General features: G+C 37.9%; 1 protein-coding gene across 1 annotated transcript; it reads left to right on the forward strand.

Annotated features, from left to right (window-relative positions):
• Positions 1-1,834: 1,834 nt before the first annotated feature.
• LOC148514747 (amine sulfotransferase-like) lies at positions 1,835-16,566 on the forward strand. The gene is made up of 6 exons (XM_088480999.1): positions 1,835-2,003; positions 5,865-6,085; positions 6,348-6,474; positions 7,200-7,294; positions 9,935-10,115; positions 16,441-16,566. The coding sequence occupies exons 1-6, from the start codon at positions 1,847-1,849 to the stop codon at positions 16,563-16,565; spliced, it is 906 nt and encodes a 301-aa protein (XP_088337125.1). The 5' UTR covers positions 1,835-1,846; the 3' UTR covers position 16,566.
• Positions 16,567-18,628: the final 2,062 nt, after the last annotated feature.

Genomic DNA, 18,628 nt, shown 5'->3' on the forward strand with positions numbered 1-18,628 from the left:
CATTATTGAGTTATATATTATGTTATCATATCGTATCATATCCAATATACAGTCAGGTGCATAAATATAGGGACATTGACAGAATTTTCATATTTAGGCCTCTATTCACCACCACAATGGCTTTGAAATGAAACAAACAAGATGTGCTTTAACTGCAGACTTTCAGATTTAATTTGAGGGTAATTACATCCAAATCAGGTGAACGGTGTAGGAATTACAACAGTTTCTATATGTGCCTCCCACTTTTTAAGGGGCCAAAAGTAATGGGACTATCAACTCAAAAGCTATTTCATGGACAGGTGTGGGCTATTCCCTTGCTATTTCATTATCAATTAAGCAGGTAAAAGGTCTGGAGTTGATTCTAGGTGTGACATTTGCATTTGGAATCAGTTGCTGTCGACTCTCAATATGAGATCCAAAGAGCTGTCACTATCAGTGAAGCAAGCCATCATTAGGCTGAAAAATCAAAACAAACCCATCAGAGAGATAGCAAAAACATTAGGTTTGGCCAAATCAACTGTTTGGAACATTCTTAAAAAGAAAGAACGCATCAGAGAGCTCAGCAACACCAAAAGACCTGGAAGACCATGGAAAACAACTGTGGTGGATGACAGAAGAATTATTTCCCTGGTGAAGAAAAACCCCTTCACAACAGTTGGCCAAATCAAGAACACTCTCCAGGAGGTAGGTGTATATGTGTCAAAGTCAACAATCAAGAGAAGACTTCACAAGAGTAAATATAGAGGGTTCACAACAAGATGTAAACCATTGGTGAGCCACAAAAACAGGAAGACCAGATTAGAGTTTGCCAAACAACATCTAAAAAAGCCATTACAGTCCAGTAACAACATCCTATGGACAGATGAGACAAAGATCAACTTGTACCAGAGTGATGGGAAGAGAAGAGTAGGGAGAAGGAAAGGAACTGCTCATGATCCAAAACATACCACCTCATCAGTGAAGCATGGTGGTGGTAGTGTTATGGCGTGGACATGTATGGCTGCCAATGGAACTGGTTCCTTTGTATTTATTGATGATGTGCCTGCTGACAAAAGCAGCAGAATGAATTCTGAAGTGTTTCGGGCAATAATATATGCTTATATTTAGTGAAATGCTTCAGAACTCATTGGATGGCGCTTCACAGTGCAGAAGAAACAATGACCCGAAGCATACCGCAAAAGCAACCAAAGAGTTTTTTAAGGCTAAAAAGTGGAATGTTATGCAATGGCCAAGTCAATCCCCTGACCTGAATCCGATTGAGCATTCATTTCACTTGATGAAGACAAAACTGAAGGGAAAATGCCCCAAGAACAAGCAGGAACTGAAGACATTTGCAGTAGAGGCCTGGCAGAGCATCACCAGGGATGAAACCCAGCGTCTGGTGATGTCTATGCGTTCCAGACTTCATGCTGTAATTGCCTGCAACGGATTTGCAACAAAGTATTAAAAAGTGAAAGTTAGATTTAGGATTGTTTAGTTTGTCCCATTACTTTTGGCCCCTTAAAAAGTGGGAAGCACATATAGAAACCGTTGTAATTCCTACCGTTCACCTGATTTGGATGTAATTACCCTCAAATTAAATCTGAAAGTCTGCAGTTAGAGCACATCTTGTTTGTTTCATTTCAAAGCCATTGTGGTGGTGAATAGAGGCCAAAATATGAAAATTCTGTCAATGTCCCAATATTTATGAACCTGACTGTACTTGATTAATGCTAATGTCTACTTTCTTCTTTGACTTTCATCATACAGTTTATTGGAGATTACGTGGCATGTTTTTTGTTTTATATATACATAAAGCACCCCCCCTTTTACTTTTGTCTTTAATCACAGGGAGCACTGACTAACCATGGCCACAATTACTCCAGTGCTGCATGACTCAAATCTTTATAGATATAAAGGATGTTGCTTTTTTAAGGAACTGATGCCAAAAGAGTTCATAGACTCATTGCAAGATTTTAAAATAAGAGATGATGATGTATTCATGATTACTTTTCCAAAATCAGGTGAGTGTAATTTTGCTTATACTCATCCAATTCATTACTGTACAAGATGAATTCAACACTTGAATCATACATATCTATTTATCTTTATAATAACAGAGAAGATATGCGGTTTTCCAGGAAAAACTTTATATGTCACTTTTACATGCATGTTGTAAAAAAGGGTTGTTTCCTATAATATATACAGTATGTGTATTAAAACAGTATTACTGAATTACTCTGTGCCCTCAGGTGATAGACATAGACCAGGAGTGAGAGTACACTGCTCATGGTCACTTAAATCACAGTATAACTGTGAGGAGAACTAGAAACAAATGAGGCATCTGGGTAGGGAGATAAGAGCAGACGGTGAGGAGCACTTATAAGCTTTGAAGAATAGGGGCATACTCAAAAAACATTTGAAGCAATTCAGGTAGTGGGATAGGGTGGGAGGGATTGAGTTCCATAAGAGGAAAGCAGCACAGGAGAAGTCTTGGAATGCAGGAATGGGAGGAGGTAATCAATGCAGAGGCAAGGCAACAGTCACAGGAAGAAAATAGAGAGTGAAGGGGAGAGTGGGATGAGAGGTCAGAGGTATAGAAATGTAGAGGAGTGATGAAGTGCTTTACATGTTGATCTTAAACTGCATTATAAAAGGAAAGATGAGACAGTGAAGGATTTGAATGACTTGAGAGGTTGAATCAAAGTGACAGTATAGGAAATTAAGATGAGCTGCAGTATTGAGGATAGATGTAAGAGGGGACAGATGGGAGAGGAAGACCAGAGAGTAAGTGTTTATAATAGGCCAATCGGGAAATGACAGAAGGATAAATAAAAGATTTGGAAGACCTACAGATGAGGAAGGTAGATATTCTAGATATGTTGCGGAGATGAACGAGGCAAGAATGGTAGATGAAAGGGAGGTGAAGGATAGGTTGTTAATGGCAGGAGTGAGGATAGTGTTAGCAACAGTAAGAGAGAAGAGAGAAGAAAAATCCATCCTGGGGGGCGGAAGACAATAAACTCATTCTTAGACATGTTAAACTTAAGAAAGTGCTGGAACCTCTAAAAATAGCGACACATGAAGAGATGAGAGAGAGGATGACAGGGTAGAAGAGAGGTATATTTGAGCATCATCAGTATACAGGTATTATAGCAGACCAAATAAGCTGATGAGTTCACCAAGGGACAAGGTGTAGAGAGAGAAGAGAAGGGGACCAAGGACATAGGCTTGGGGAAAACCACCAGCAAGAGATAGGGAAAGAGGAGTAACGAGATTGGAAGTAGAGACAGAGAAGGAATAGTTAATAAAATAAAAGGAAATCCAATAGTGTCATGGAGAATAGTTCATTTTAAGAAGGAAAGGATAGTCAAAATTAGAAACAGAGATAGTTAACTGTTATCTTACAGATGACCTTCAGTGCTCAGAGCTGGGGAGCATAAATAATTACAGTATATTAAATATACTTTTCATAGTGGTACTTTAGTGATGAAAGTTTAAATTGCTTTGTTAAATATAAATATTAAATAAGTATATTAAAATACATATTATATTGCATACAGATTTCCCGTCTTGGAAGATTATATACTATTTATAAAAATAAGTGGACGCCTATATTCAATCAGGGAACAAATACATATACTTTATTTTTGAATAAATAAAAGGGCAAGCACGTTTTTTTTTTTTTAAGTGTACAGTACATATCAGTTTTAATAAACTATTGGAGACAACATTTCTTTTCTTTCACCCTTGTACCTACCAGACAGGGGTATCAGGAGGAGGCCAATGCACTGACCCGGAAATCTTCAGTTGCAGGCTTTCGAACATCCTAGAAGATTGGGACTCTTTTTTTTAAGTTCTATGTATTTGTTAACACAAAATATTGGGAAGTCAAGTTGTGGTGAGTTGGGTTTAAATATTGCAGTTGTGGCAATTTTACAGTTGTTTTGCTTTTGATTAATTTGACAACTTCAAATCAACTAAAATCATGCGACCATTAAGCTGTGATTTTGTGATGTGATTGGTCAGAATGGTCAGCTGTCATTGGTCAGAATGTGAGAAAGCCTGTCTGACTGGACAATAGTGGCTAGTACCTGATAGATACAGTGTAGGCCTCCCAGCTTGTCATTCGCTGATGTTTGTCATGCATACATGTATGTTTTAATGTTTAATATTTATGGTATATAAACCTCAAAAAAAGTGGACCCTCATTGATTTAGCTGAGTAACAAAATCCATGAAAAAGCGATTGGGTGGGGTAAAAAAAATAAAAATTAAAGTTAATAAAAGTTATTTACTTAACAGTGTTGGTGATTTTTTTAGAGTCTCTTGCCATTCAGTACTATAGGTCCTAGCAGACACTGGATACCAAGGCATGCAGCTGCTTGTAGTTATATGCTTACACCTTAAATACATAAGCAATAATATATACAAGCTATTTATGGCTACTGCGTTTTATTGGAGCCGGTAGTGACACCCATCAGGCATATGGTGTAGAGAAGATATCGAATTCTTTACTTTTTAGTTTTTCTGCAGGCATTGACCTTGCTTCATGTGTTAATTATACAGAACATATAACCCTCCTGACAGCCTTATCTGCATCATCTTTTCCCTCTGCATATACTGAGTTGTGTGTACCTGCACTGTAACAGGGCCTTGTATCTCCCTGAGCCAACCCCGCCCCCCAAACATGTGATGTCATGATGTCACAGAGAGGGGCCTGGCCACTGGTATCAGGAAGAATATCACTGCCTGGAGCATCCTAAGGATGCTCTCGGTGACTCTGCAAGATGCATGCAAGGACTGGCTGTGTCGTTCTATACACCCTGCAAGCCAAATGTACATGTCATAAGGCAGCGCTCCCAGAGCCCTAGTTACAGGCTAGCTCTGGTGTGTACACACCCTTACTGTACTTTCCCTGCAGTCGTCTTCCCTTTACCATTGCGCCTTTCTAAGTTTAGTATGTGAAAGATGCAAGTCCTAATGCCTAATTTTAGTTTACAGAAGTCAAAATTCAGCAAGTCAATTAAAAAGTGATTACTATTGTAAATGTATAAAAACATCGGCTTTATTAAGGTGATACAGGGCATTCCTAGAATTTTGAACTGTACAACAGTTTTCACAATATTGACTTAACTGTAACAAGAACCATCCAATGGCACAATAGCATTCCATAGATTACTGTAAAGTAGCCCAGGACTTAGTATATGATATAGCATACAGCATACAGCTGTAGCAATAACTGACATTTTTCTAATCATGTTCCTTCTTTTCAATGATATACTGTATAATGGGTTGTCCATTTAAAGTTTACCTAAGCATTATATTATGCTAATATATCTGAATAAATATATATAGGCAAGTCATCTGAGTAAATGATTTCTTTTGTTAAAAATGTATATTTTATAATAGTGCATTGCCCATTTTTATTAGCGATGTGTGCGGAACCTCGTGTTTTGGTTTTGAATCTGTATTCATCATCGTGTTTTGGTTTTGCAAAACTGTCCTCAAGTGTTTTGGTTAAGGTTTTGGTCTTGGTTTTGGATTCGGATAAAATTTAAAAAATATCGATAAAAACAACTAAAATGTCTAAATCCAAAATCAGAGTTTGGTTTTTAAATCTGAGTTCCGAACTGGCAACAGATCCAAACCGGGACTCGGTTCAAACCGGGTCACAATGTGAATCCGAACCTTGACTCGGAACCCTTAAATTCTGGTGTGTTCAGATATCAGGAATGAGGAAACCCACACATATCTAATTTTTATTAAATTAAAAAGTAATTAAAAAAAAAAGTTGTTTCTTTATTGAAAAACCAATAAAATACACTTGATTCAAAATTAAAAAGTACTGTTTAACCTTTTACTTTATTTCCTTTAATATTAAAGGAACCATTTGGATGCAACAAATTTTAAGCTTAATCTGTAGTGAAGGACACCGAAATGGCACAGAACAAATTGAAACTTCTCTGAGAGTACCATGGATTGAATTTCCTATAGACAAAGTTCACATTATGCATGAACATGAGAGTCGGCCATCACCACGTTTATTTGCATCCCACTTACCATATTTATTTGTTCCACAAGGACTAAGAAGTAAGAAAGCAAAAGTAAGAATAACAAACGTGACCATGTGAGAGGATTTACTCCTAAAAGTACTTCTATTGCAACTATAATGGCTGTATTTAATGTTAGAAGTTGCTCAAAGCACTATAGTAATTCTTTCTTTTATGTTTTCATTAAAATGCAAGAGTGAGATCACACAAATAATTGCTCTTTAACATAATACTAATATTGAACATGTAATCAAACCAGCCATTAAGAATGGAAGGTGGTACTAATAAATTAAGTTGTTTTTTTTTTTACATTAAGGTCATCTATGTGATGAGAAATCCAAAGGATGTCATGAAATCCTTATACCATTTTGAAGCCATTGCACTTTATGCTGAGAAGTCACCAGATTTTGCCCACTTCTTTGAGAAGTTTTTAGCTGGCGATGGTAAATACTGTATTTCCTCTGTATTTACACTTCGGACATGGATATTGCAAGAACAATTGTTGACATGTCTACAACCTTATAGCCACTTTGACTTCACCAGCTTTTATCTATTTTAATATAAGAACAAAAACATCAATGCTAGGGATAGGAATATGTATCCCTGTTCCAGAGGCTGCTATTTGGTATTGGTGTGAAGTGCATAGCAAAAATATTGTACCTGAGTGATAGCTGTATAAAAGCATAAGAGATCCTGAAGGTAAAGCTGGCCACATCTAAAGATTATCTGTCCAACCAGCCAACTAGTTGTTTGGTTGGGATGAAAATCTGGTAACGTATTCGAGTAACTGACAATCAGCAATTTGCTCCTAAATGCCAGAAAACAGATGAAAATGGACGTTCAGACGAGTTTGTTAAATGTTTGATCTAAACAATTTGTTCAAACAACAGTTTTTTTTACATTTTCTGGCATTTGGGAGCAAATTGCTGATTGTCATTTGCTTTCATACCTTACCAGATTTTCATTCCAACCAATCAACTAGTTGGCTGGTTGGACAGATAATCTTTAGATGTGTGGCCAGCTTAAGTCTTCTAAAGGTGTTTGTTTGTGAGTGTGATTGTATGTGTGTGTGTTTACCCTATTGTGGTCTATTTTTTAACACTGAGTAAAATCACATCATATAGTCCAAATGAAAATCAAACTACAATCTGTAATTTGCATTCCACAGTTTTTGGTGGAAGTTGGTTTGATCACGTTTGTGGATGGTACACTCATAAGGATGATTTCAATATCCTTTCCCTAAAATATGAAGATATGATAAAGGTAAACTTAAATATATTTTTATATTTGTTAGGGATTTTGACTTCTATGGGCCTCATTTATCAACAAGTTTTATCACTCACAATGAGTAATAAAACTTATTGCATATGATAAATGCTGCTTCAGCCAATCAGCTCTTAATGGTCATCTGTTTGAAAAATATCAGTTGGGAGCTGATTGGCTGAGCACTATTTATCATACACAATGAGTTTTATCACTTATTACTATAAATGAAATCCTATATATTTTCTATTGTGGTAAAGTACAAATACAGTATTAAGATCAGTGCTATTAACAATTATACCAGAATAGGGTTGATGATTGATAATAATTGTTAGAATGCTTTAAAAAAAAAGCTGTATTGTCTATGGAGGTTGTCAGGGATAATGAGAGCCCCAAAATATCCTGAAGTATGGATAATTTTAGAACAAATTTGCAAATAAAAGTGTATTTTATGAAGGGGGAGAGAAAAAAAAGAAAAGAAAAATAATTTTTATTGACTTCTAAAAATCAAACTTATGGTGAATACACACGGTCAGATTCTTCCTTCAGATATGAATGATAACGATTTAAAAATCGTTCAGTCGTTCATATCTGAAGGAAAATCTGACATATCTGATATGCCTGAACGATGGACGATCAACGATGCGCGTTCCCGTTTGTCAGGTAACGATATCTGACATCTGATGGGTTTGCAGTCAGACTTGGACGATTCCATTCATTTTAATGCAGTCAAAAATCGTTCAATCGTTCAAATCGTTCAAAACTTTGGTAAAATCGTTCAAATCGTTCAATCGTTCAAATCGTTCATCTGACAAATCTGACAAGTCTGACAAATCTGACCGTGTGTACGCTCCATTACAGTATTAAACAGTTTATAACATATAATCAGTGATATGTGGTGAGGTAAATGGCTGGGGAGCACCGGCTAGTATCAAAGCCAGATGTACAGATATATATATGAACCCAAGGGTTCATGTGGGCTTATACAAAGGTGCAGCAGTATAGAGTGCTAAAAATTTGGTGTGTATTAATCAGGGATGTGCGGAAAAGAATGGAGGAGATGTACTAAGCTTTGGAGAGAGAATTACAAATGTTTTGCTTTGCAAATGCAGGGGGAACAAATAGTGTAAATGGTATGCCAATGTCTACCCAGGAAGTGAATTATTGAGAGCCACTGAAAAAAGTGAAAGGTCATTTGAGAAGTAACAATGTAGCAGAAGTCTTCATTACAGCTAAAAATGAGATGGGTACACAATTAGAAAGCATTTAAATAATACAACTTAAACACAGATTTTAAACTTAAATGGTTTATTTAATGAGGAAAAATTGCACATTATACATAATTAAGGGTCATAATTGATTTAATTTATACTCGTATTTGATTGCAAATTATTTTTTTAAATATAATTTTTACATATTAATCACATTAATTATATGACAAATAATGACAAATGTCTTTCTTGCTTTTAGTAAATGTGCCACAAAGACCTTCTTAAGTAGAGAATTTCATATCATTACTTTTCTATTGTACTGGTGAGAACTGTCCTTCTTACAGTCAGAGGGGATGCCACCTTGTACTGTAATTTATAGAGGCTCATTATGAAACCTTCACAAATACTGTCTTTATTTGACTTGTACTATATTTGCATGTATGTCAAGTCAAATATCAAAACTGAATGAAGTACAATAAAATACAACACTTTCTTTACGTTATTATAAATATTATTTTGATTATAGGCATAATTTTCAATTTCTATTGAATTTGGATAACTGTATATTGATGTTTAGACTTATTTATCAGCATTTGATATGTATTATTTCATAGATAAATACTGCATTCCGCTGTACATAAAAATGTAATATTATAGATGTAATGTTTCCAGATCCATTTATGAGCAGTTAAGCAATATAATGTGCTGCCCCTGAAACTCAATCCACCCATGATATTGTAAAACAAAGGAAATCCAGCATGGGATACTCACCAGCGGGGCCCTCAGGCTTTATGAATATCCGGCAACTCACACAAAGGAGAAGATCCTGACCTATCTAACGTCGAGTATACACAGATCTCTGCCTGTACCTAATGATTTTATTTCGTAAGGACTATTTGAATGTTAACCTATAAATTGTACTGCAGTGACCTTTGGAAGTCAGTACGTTCAGAATTGAAGCATTTTGTTGGTGCCTACCACGCACGCACATTGTATGGGCTGTACTGTTTGTATTACTATGTGCGAATAAATCTTTTGGACTTTGGAACTCCAAGTAAGCTTATCGGACTTCACAATTGTTTTGCTTTAATAAGTACAGACTTAAAGACTTTGTTAAATAAACTTACATATAGCATATGTAGACAAAAAAATTATTTACATAAAACTACAAACAATTATTTAAGTCCATAGGTTTAAGACAAGGTTAAGATTTGTATGGCAACACCATAAACTCCTCAACAAATTATAAAACCATTTGTAAAGCCAGGATCAGTTGTTCCAGATGACATCCCTTTAAAACAAGGCTGATAAATAGCCTGGAATATGTATTTGCAGATTACTATTCAAAGCGCCCATAACTGTTTACTATTAAATATTGTGTTGCAACTAATGTCTAATTTAATTTGTGTATATATTTTATATTTTCCAGGATCTAAGGTCTGTTGTCAAACAAATCTGTACATTTTTAGGGAAAGAGTTAGATGATGAGTCTTTGGATATTGTGGTAAAGAGAGCAACATTCAATAACATGCAAATGGATCACCTTGCAAATAAAGAAAATGAACCAGAAGAATTTTTTAATCTGAAACTTGGGAAATTTATGCGTAAAGGTAAAACAATATTGATGACAATGATAGATGTACATAATATGGCTTAAAGTATAAATCTATTGAACTATTGAACTCTATTGGTTAATTTGTATACACCAGAATATTTTTTAGCAATCCCTATATAGCATATAAAATATGTATTTATTACATTCGACCAGGATGAATTATGTTTGGTTGCATACATATTCTCACATAAACACTTTGGTTAATTATTTTCTGGTGGATGCCAATTAATCTAGCAGCAAATTATTGGATTGTGGGAGAATACTGGAGTACATGGAGGAAACACATGCAAGCATAGGTAGAATATGGTGTTAAGACCCTGGTGGGACTCAAACCCACTACCTCAATACTTAATCAGTTGTGTGTGTTATATATAGTATTTGCATGATAAAACACAACATTAGTGACCAAAGATCATATCTCATAAATACCATGTATAAGATACTCAACTTTATTAAGTTGAGATATATCTCATACTGGCGGAGATGTACTAAGCCTTGGAGAGAGATAAAGTACCAACCACTCATCTCCTAACTGTCATTGAAAAATGACAGTCAGAAGCTGATTGGTTGGTACTTTATCTATCTACTTAATCTCTCTCCAAGGCTTAGTACATCTACCAAACTATCCTCTAATACAGTGTTTCCTAACTTACAGTGCATGTTTTACATAATTCCTCAGTATCACAAGTGAAATAATTATTCCCACCTAAGGATATTTTAAAATGTGTCAGCCAATAATACATGCACCTGTGCACCATTAGGAAATATTAAAAATGTGTACTATCAGGGGCCACTGATGACTAGAGTCAGGAAACACTGTGTTTAATATTTCACAACTTAGGACAATAAAGACTCCCAAAGTTTTAATCAAACAATAATAAAGTTTATTATTTTAAGATTGTATAGAGAGCCTCATTTCTCCTTTATTTCTCTAATTCACAGCATCTGGTAGGTTCAAAAAGGTCTGTTGCTGTCTTAAGATACTTTACTCACTTTTGCTAAGGTCAACTTTTTATATTTGTGGGTGTAGCCTTTATTGTCACAAATTTCTGCTTGGGAATATTGTGAGATATATTATTAATTAGGAAGCTGTATGTCAAAGAACAAATGGTCACATCACCAGGACCAGTGCAAGGTTTCCGGGCGCCCTAGGCAACATTTCCCCAACCGCCCCTGCTCCCTCCAATTCATAATATTCCACGATTAGGCTGCACAGCTAAAAAATATGCCACATAGCAGTGTACCAAATACATAATATACTATATAGAATATTGTACACAGCAGAGCACCAAAATCATAATGTACCGCATAACACTGGTGCAAATTCATAATATGCCACACAGCTGTGCCATAAATTCATTATATGCCCTCAGCAATAAATTATTATTATTATTATTATTATCATTTATTTATATGGCGCCACAAGTGTCTCGCAGCACCTTACAAAGTACATAGACTAAAAAGTAACCATTGATTACAATACAGTACAATACAATACAATACAATACAGGACATGGATAAACATTGCTATATTAGCGACCTTAACGCCCGCATAAGCAGCCAAGTGTTAGTTGCCCTTGTGGGGAGTAAGAGATAAATTAAATTACAGTAGGGAGAAGCACAAGAGGGTCGAGGGCCCTGCTCGAAAGAACTTACATTCTTTAAGGGAGGGGAAGACAAACAGGAGTGACATAGAATGGGGTGGGCGGGGAGAAAGGAAGATGTAGCAGCAAGTTAGGATGAGTGCTGGAAGGCTTTAATGAAGTAGTGGGTATTAAGAGCTTGTTTGAAAGATTGTAGAGAGGTGCAGAGTCTGATAGGGAGAGGGAGGGAGTTCCAAAGGTGTGGAGCACAATGGGCAAAATCTTGGAGGCGGGAGTGGGAGGAAGTAATCAATTGGCATGAAAGGCGGCGTGTATTAAGTGAATGAAGAGGGTGGACAGAAGAGTGAAGGGAGATGAGATCAGAGATGTAAATGGGAGAGGAATGGGTGAGGGCTTTTTAAGTGAGTGTGAGAGCCTTGAATTGGGTTCTGAAATGGAATGGGAGCCAGTGGAGGGGTTGCAAAAGAGGGGAGGCAGATGTAGAGCACAGGCTGGAGAGGAGAGAGATGGGATTTGGTGAGGCCAGCTAGGAGAAGGTTACAGTAGTCCAATCTGGACATGACCAGTCAATGTACAAGGGTTTTGGTAGCATCCTCGGTGAGAAAGGGTTTGATCTTGGAAATATTCTTGAGATGGAAATGACAGGACTGCGAGAGGTTCTGAATGTGTGGTTTGAAGGAGAGGGAAGAGTCCAGGATGACTCCAAGACAACGTACTTTGGGACTAGATGAGATAGTAATGCCATCTTTTAATAAAGAAATAGTGGGACATGATGGGAGGGTGGGAAGACTATCAGCTCAGTCTTAGACATATTAAGTTTGAGAAATCGCTGGGACATCCAGGAAGAGATAGCAGAGAGACAGTTAGAGATACGAGTCAGTAGAGAGGGGGAAAGATCAGGTGAGGAAAGGTAGATCTGAGTATCATCAGCATAGAGATGATAATGGAGGTTAAAAGAGCTGATGAGTTTACCTAGAGAAGATGTATAGACAGAGAATAGGAAAGGTCCAAGAACAGAACCTTGAGGAACACCTACTGTAAGAGGTTGTGGGGGGGAGGAGACGCCATGAGAGTAAACAGAGAAGGAAAGGTCAGAGAGGTAGGAGGACAGCCAGGAGAGAGCAGTGTCACGTAGACCAAGGGAGTGAAGGATATGCAGCAGTAGAGGGTGGTCCACAGTGTCAAAAGCAGCAGAGAGGTCAAGGAGAATGAGCAGGGAGTAGTGGCCCTTGGATTTGGCAGCAAGGAGGTCATTGCAGACTTTTGTGAGGGCACTTTCAGTGGAGTGGAGAGAATGGAAGCCAGACAGAAAAGGGTCAAGGAGGGAGTGGGAGGAAAGAAATGTGGTGAGGCAGTTGTAAACAACACGCTCAATGAGTTTGGTGCAAAAAGGAGGAGAGAGATTGGTCGGTAGTTAGAGAGAATGTTAGGATCAAGGTTAGGTTTTTTAAGAATGGAGGGTACATGGGCATGCTTGAATGCAGAAGGAACAGTGCCAGAAGAGAGGGAGAGTTTAAGGAGGTGGGCAAGATGGGGAGTTTAAGGAGGTGGGCAAGATGGGAGCAGGCAGAAGGAGAGAGGTAGTGGAGGAGGTGGGAGGGGATAGGGTCGAGGGGAGAGGTGGAAGGGGGGAGGACTGGATATAACTTCCTCTCCAGTCACAGGGGAGAAGGATGTCAGAGTTGGTAAAATGGATGGGGAGGGGTGATTCAGGAAAGGAGGAGGTGGAGAGCTGGGGGACTGGTTGGATATGATGTCCTGATGTATGGAATCAATTTTAGATGTGAAATAGGTAGCAAAGTCAGTGGCAGAGAGCAAGGAGGGGAGACGAGGAGGGGGTGGGCAGAGGAGGGAGTTGAAGGTGGAAAAGAGACACTGGGGATTTGAGGACAGGAAGGAGATGAGATTCTTGAAATATGACTGTTTAGAGAGGGAAAGGGCAGCACTGTAGGATGACAGCATGAATTTGAAATGGAGAAAATCTGCCTGAGAGCGTGATCTTCTCCACTGTCGCTCGGCGGTTCGTGAACATTTTTGCAGGTATCTGGTGCATTTGAAATGCCAGGGTTGAGTTGTGGATTTGCGAGGGTGAGTAGCGATCGTCGGAGCAACAGAGTCAAGAGCAGAAGTAAGGGAGGCATTGTATAGGGAAAGAGTTTGTTCAACGCAGGAGAAAGAGAGGATAGGGGAGAGAAGTGAGTCAAGTAGGGAAGAAAAGAAAGCAGTGTCGATAGCTTTAATGTTACGCTTAGTGATGGTGGCTTTTGGAGGTAGTGGAGAGGAAGGAGAGAGGGATAGGTTAAAAGAGAGGAGGTGATGGTCAGAGAGGGGGAATGGGGAATTGGAGTAGGCAGAAATATCACAACGGTGAGTGAATACCAGATCAAGCAAATTCTCACTCGCATGGGAGGGTGAGGAGGTCCATTGGGAGAGTCCAAGTGAGGAAGTGAGGGTGAGTAGTTTGGAGGCAGCAGATTCTGTGGGGATATCAATAGGAATATTGAAGTCACCAAGGATAATAGAGGGAAGGTCTGAGGAGAGAAAGTGAGTGAGCCAGGAAGCAAAGTTGTCAAGGAACTTGGTGGGCGGGCTAGGGTGATGGTAGATGACAGCTACTCTGAGCTGTACTGGTTGGAAGAGGCATATAGCTGAACTTCAAATGTGGCGAATGTAAGGGATGGTTCTGATGGTATATGTTGGTATGAGTAACCAGGGTATAGAAGGACCCCAACACCACCGCCATGGTGACCCCCAGGGCTGGGAGTGTGGGAGAAGGTGAGGCCCCCATAACAGAGAGCTGCAGGAGAAGTGGTGTCAGAGGGTAAAATCCAGGTTTCAGTAATGGCAAGGAGATTTAGGGAGTTGGAGATGAAAAGGTTATGGGTGGGGACCAGTTTGTTACAGACTGATCTGGCGTTCCAGAGGGCACAGGATAGAGTGACAGAGTTGATAGGAGAGATGTGAATGTGATTATCAGGGTTGCAATAGCATGGAGATGAAAATACTTTGGAAGACAGAGATGAATAGAGTGTAGGGATCATGCATGCTCCTGTGCTAGGAGGGGACCCTGTAGGAAGTGGGCAGGGAGGGAAGTTAAGGAGACGTGAAAGAAAGTGGGGCGAAGTGACAGGGAGATATGTAAGGGAGGTAAGATTACCAGTGGCGTAGTAGGATCCTTGGGGGGTATAAGAGAAAGAAAATGGAGTAATGGGATAAGAGGGGGAGGAAGGCAGATAGAGAAGGGGAGATAGGAGGAGGTGGAGGAAACCAGGGGAAACGGATAGAGGTGGAGTCAGAGGGCAGAACAAAAGATTAGTTAGAAACTGAGTGAAGGGAGGAGTTGAAGACAAGATGGTCATGGTAAGGATGAGGTAAAGTGTCAGCACAACAAAAATATATTATAGAGTTTTGAAAAAGTGGAGATAAGATGGGAACAGAAATTGAATATTAGAGTAGAGAGTAGTAGTAGCTATAGTAGCTAGATCATGTAAGACTAGGCCAAAGAGCTAAGTTAAAAAGACATTAGAGAGTTAAGTTGATATTAACAGTATTCAGTAAGATTGTCTGTTAAGCACAGTGGCAGCACAAATAGTAGCAAGTGATGGCCAGAGTTTTTGTAGCAACCAGAGTTCAGCGTTGAAAGTCCCGGTTATGCAGTCAGCAGGAATTTGTAGCAGTGAAATTTTTAAATCACCTTTTTGACAGTTTTTCTCCAAATCTAGATTAGGTTTTTAGAAGTGTAGAGCAGTTATTTCCCTTCTGTTCCACTTCAGTTCAACGCTGGTCTAACGCCAGTATTAATCTTAAAATGCACTTTTGAATAGTGCACTTCTGAATGGGGCACTTCCAGCCAGGCTATTCCAGCCTACTAATGACCAATATGTAGGAGACCTGGCATGTTAAATTACTGTTTGTTTACAAGCCCAGCACCCTCCACTAATATGGCTAGCAATAAATTGAGTAAAACAAACACACAGCACATATCACTAGGCTAATAACAGGCTCAATGAGCTAACTAACAAAGAAACTAAAACATCAAACTAATATACTAGGCAGTGATATGCTAAATAACATTGCTTATCAGCAAAAGTCTGAGACTTGTAGTTCGTTACCTAAGTTCTCAGGCTGGTAAATATATATTCAGTATAGCAAAAGTCTGAGACTTGTAGTCAGTTACCTAAGTTCTCAGGCTGGCCAATATATATTCAGTATATCAAAAGTCTGAGACTTGTAGTCCGTTACCTAAGTTCTCAGGCTGGCCAATATATATCCAGTGTAGCAAAAGTCTGAGACTTGTAGTCCATTATCTAAGTTCTCAGGCTGGCCAATATATATTCAGTATAGCAAAGTCTGAGACTTGTAGTCCATTACCTAAGTTCTCAGGCTGGCCAATATATATTCAGTATAGCAAAAGTCTGAGAATTGTAGTCCGTTACCTAAGTTCTCAGGCTGGCTAATATATATTCAGTATAGCAAAAGTCTGAGACTTGTAGTCCGTTACCTGCAGATGGCAAGACAGAAAAAAAAGGATGCGTCATTTATTTTGATTTTTTTGTGGACTCAGTGGCACCCTCCAGTGGCTGGCGGCCTTAGGCGGCTGCCTAAAGCTTCCTAATGGTAGCACAGGCCCTGTACATCACATATTTTTGTTGTATATGGCTGTTTAATGATATATGGTTATAATCAATTTATTTAAGTGTATGAATGTCTCTGCAGGTACAATCGGAGACTGGAAAAATATATTTACTGTGGCACAGAGTGAAGCAGTTGACAAAATATTTCAGGAGAAAATCAGAGATTTATCCATAAATTTTACCTGGGATATTGCTGAAGAAAATTGAATAATCCATTACAAATATCTGATGCAAAATGTATCTTACTACTCTATATCATGATAGCTCATTAAGCTGTAGTTTATTCATGACTGTGTATTTGAAGACAATTTGCTACAATACTTATGATCTGTCTATTAATGAAACATTTAAAAATGTAAACAAAATTACTATTTTTCCTGCGTTACTTCTTAAATGACAAATACCAAGTTAACAACAATCTAATATTGCAAAAGTTTCCATTACTTAAAAAAAGAAACACATAGGAGTGTGCTGAGACTGTAGTATACAGCCCAAATAAACTATTTAAAATTTTAAAATCAGAGGCTCCATTTTCAACCCAACAAAATCTTCTAGAGTGTCAAAAGAATGGTTGTTGCTAAAATCATTTATTGATTATCTGGTTTTATATTACACATTATAAGCAGAGGAGCAATGAAAGACAATTGTTCTGTGCCCAGGTGTGCAGAGCATTTAATATTAGCAACAGCAGAAGATAATGAATCTACAAGATGGTTAGATTGCCATTGGACATGGTCATTTTTGATTTGTAGCCCAACTGAAGTGAAGAGACCACGTTGTTTTCATAATTGTCCGTGATCATATACTACACCAAATGAATATCGATAATTAGTGTAAATGTTTGCAGATTTTTCCTTAGCAGGTGATGGTCTTACAAGGGACACTATCTCAGCAGCTTAACCTGAGTATTCAAAGGGGAAATGGTCACTTTCACTAGGGTTCCTTTGTCATAACTAATGCAAGACCCATGTACATAAAGTATAAGATCAGGTCAATGCACAGGTTCTCAAACTCGGTCTTCAGGACCCCAAACAGTGCATGTTTTCCAGCTCTCCTCACAGATACACATGTGAAATAATTAGCTCCACCTGTGGATCTTTTAAAATGTGTCAGTGAGTAATGAATTACACCTGTGCTCCTGCTGGGTGACCTCGTAAATGTGACCTGTGTGGGGTCCTGAGGACCGAGTTGAGAACCACTGGGTTAATGCAATGGTGTAAAAAGTTGTACTGTTATTACCATGCATACATTATCAGCTCTCTCTTAAAGGTAAAATAAAAGCATCGGTTATCACTGGAATATGGTGAGAGTGATGTTTTCAGAAGTGACTAAAAGAACTTCATAATTGGTTAGATTGACACTGGACATAGATTGTGTCTATGTAACATCTTGTTATATCTTATTGTAGCATTAAAGTGGGAAGGGGAAGAGATCCCAGCAATCGGTTTTGTTTTTGAATTTGTGTTATAAAGTCAGAATTCTCCAAAAATGTAGAGGATGTTGTTCCCTATTCAGAAATGGTGGGCTGGCAGTGCTGCCTGGAATAGGATTGTTCAGTAGAATAGACAAAAGAGTGGGGTATATTTTTGTATTTAAAACATAATGGTTATTTTTTTAATTCAGAATATTTTGGGAAGAATAGTGGCAGGCTTATAATAATAATGATACAAGTAGTACATGCTGTGTGGGCTGCAAGGGCCCTCTGTGAAAGAAAAGATGAAATATAAACAAAATAAGATTAGAAAAAGTATAAAACAAACAAGTTAAAATTGAGCTTGTCAACAGCATAATGTACATTTAATGCTTCTTGTCACTTGTATGGGTATACAGATCAAAGCATTATTGAGAATAATTATTTAATCACCACATATTCTCTTAAATACTATCCTTATGCATAAAATATGAAGGCCAATGGTTATGTTTTAAGTAACACCTCTAATTTGTGTTACAGATTATTAGTTATAAAGGTCAGCATACATTTCAGATGGTAATCAAAAACGAAATTAAACACACTTAAAATTGCTCTTATATATTATTAATTTGCGATATAAATCCTTTCTTGCTGTTAAATACAGATGCTTTATATGGAATATCCTGATATTAGTGATGATTGTGCAACAGATGTCCAATTTAATTAATTGTATAAACAATTGAGGAGATTAAATGTTGCTAAAAGTGCAGAGTAATGTCTTTTCTGCTGTCCACTGTGTGCCAAATAAGGCAGTGAATGGCAGATGAGAGAGAAATATTCACCAGTGTACACAGACCTG

This window comes from Taudactylus pleione, unplaced genomic scaffold, assembly GCF_031769625.1.
Source record: "Taudactylus pleione unplaced genomic scaffold, aTauple2 ptg000259l, whole genome shotgun sequence".
Classification (NCBI taxonomy): domain Eukaryota; kingdom Metazoa; phylum Chordata; class Amphibia; order Anura; family Myobatrachidae; genus Taudactylus; species Taudactylus pleione.

What these genes read in the sequence shown, in the direction of transcription:
- LOC148514747 (XM_088480999.1), top strand. Translation starts at nt 1,847, where the DNA reads ATGGCCACAATTACTCCAGTGCTGCATGACTCAAATCTTTATAGATAT. An exon ending in GATTACTTTTCCAAAATCAG is followed by an intron (nt 2,004 to 5,864) that starts GTGAGTGTAATT and finishes TTAATATTAAAG; the next exon opens with GAACCATTTGGATGCAACAA. An exon ending in TAAGAAGTAAGAAAGCAAAA is followed by an intron (nt 6,086 to 6,347) that starts GTAAGAATAACA and finishes TTTTACATTAAG; the next exon opens with GTCATCTATGTGATGAGAAA.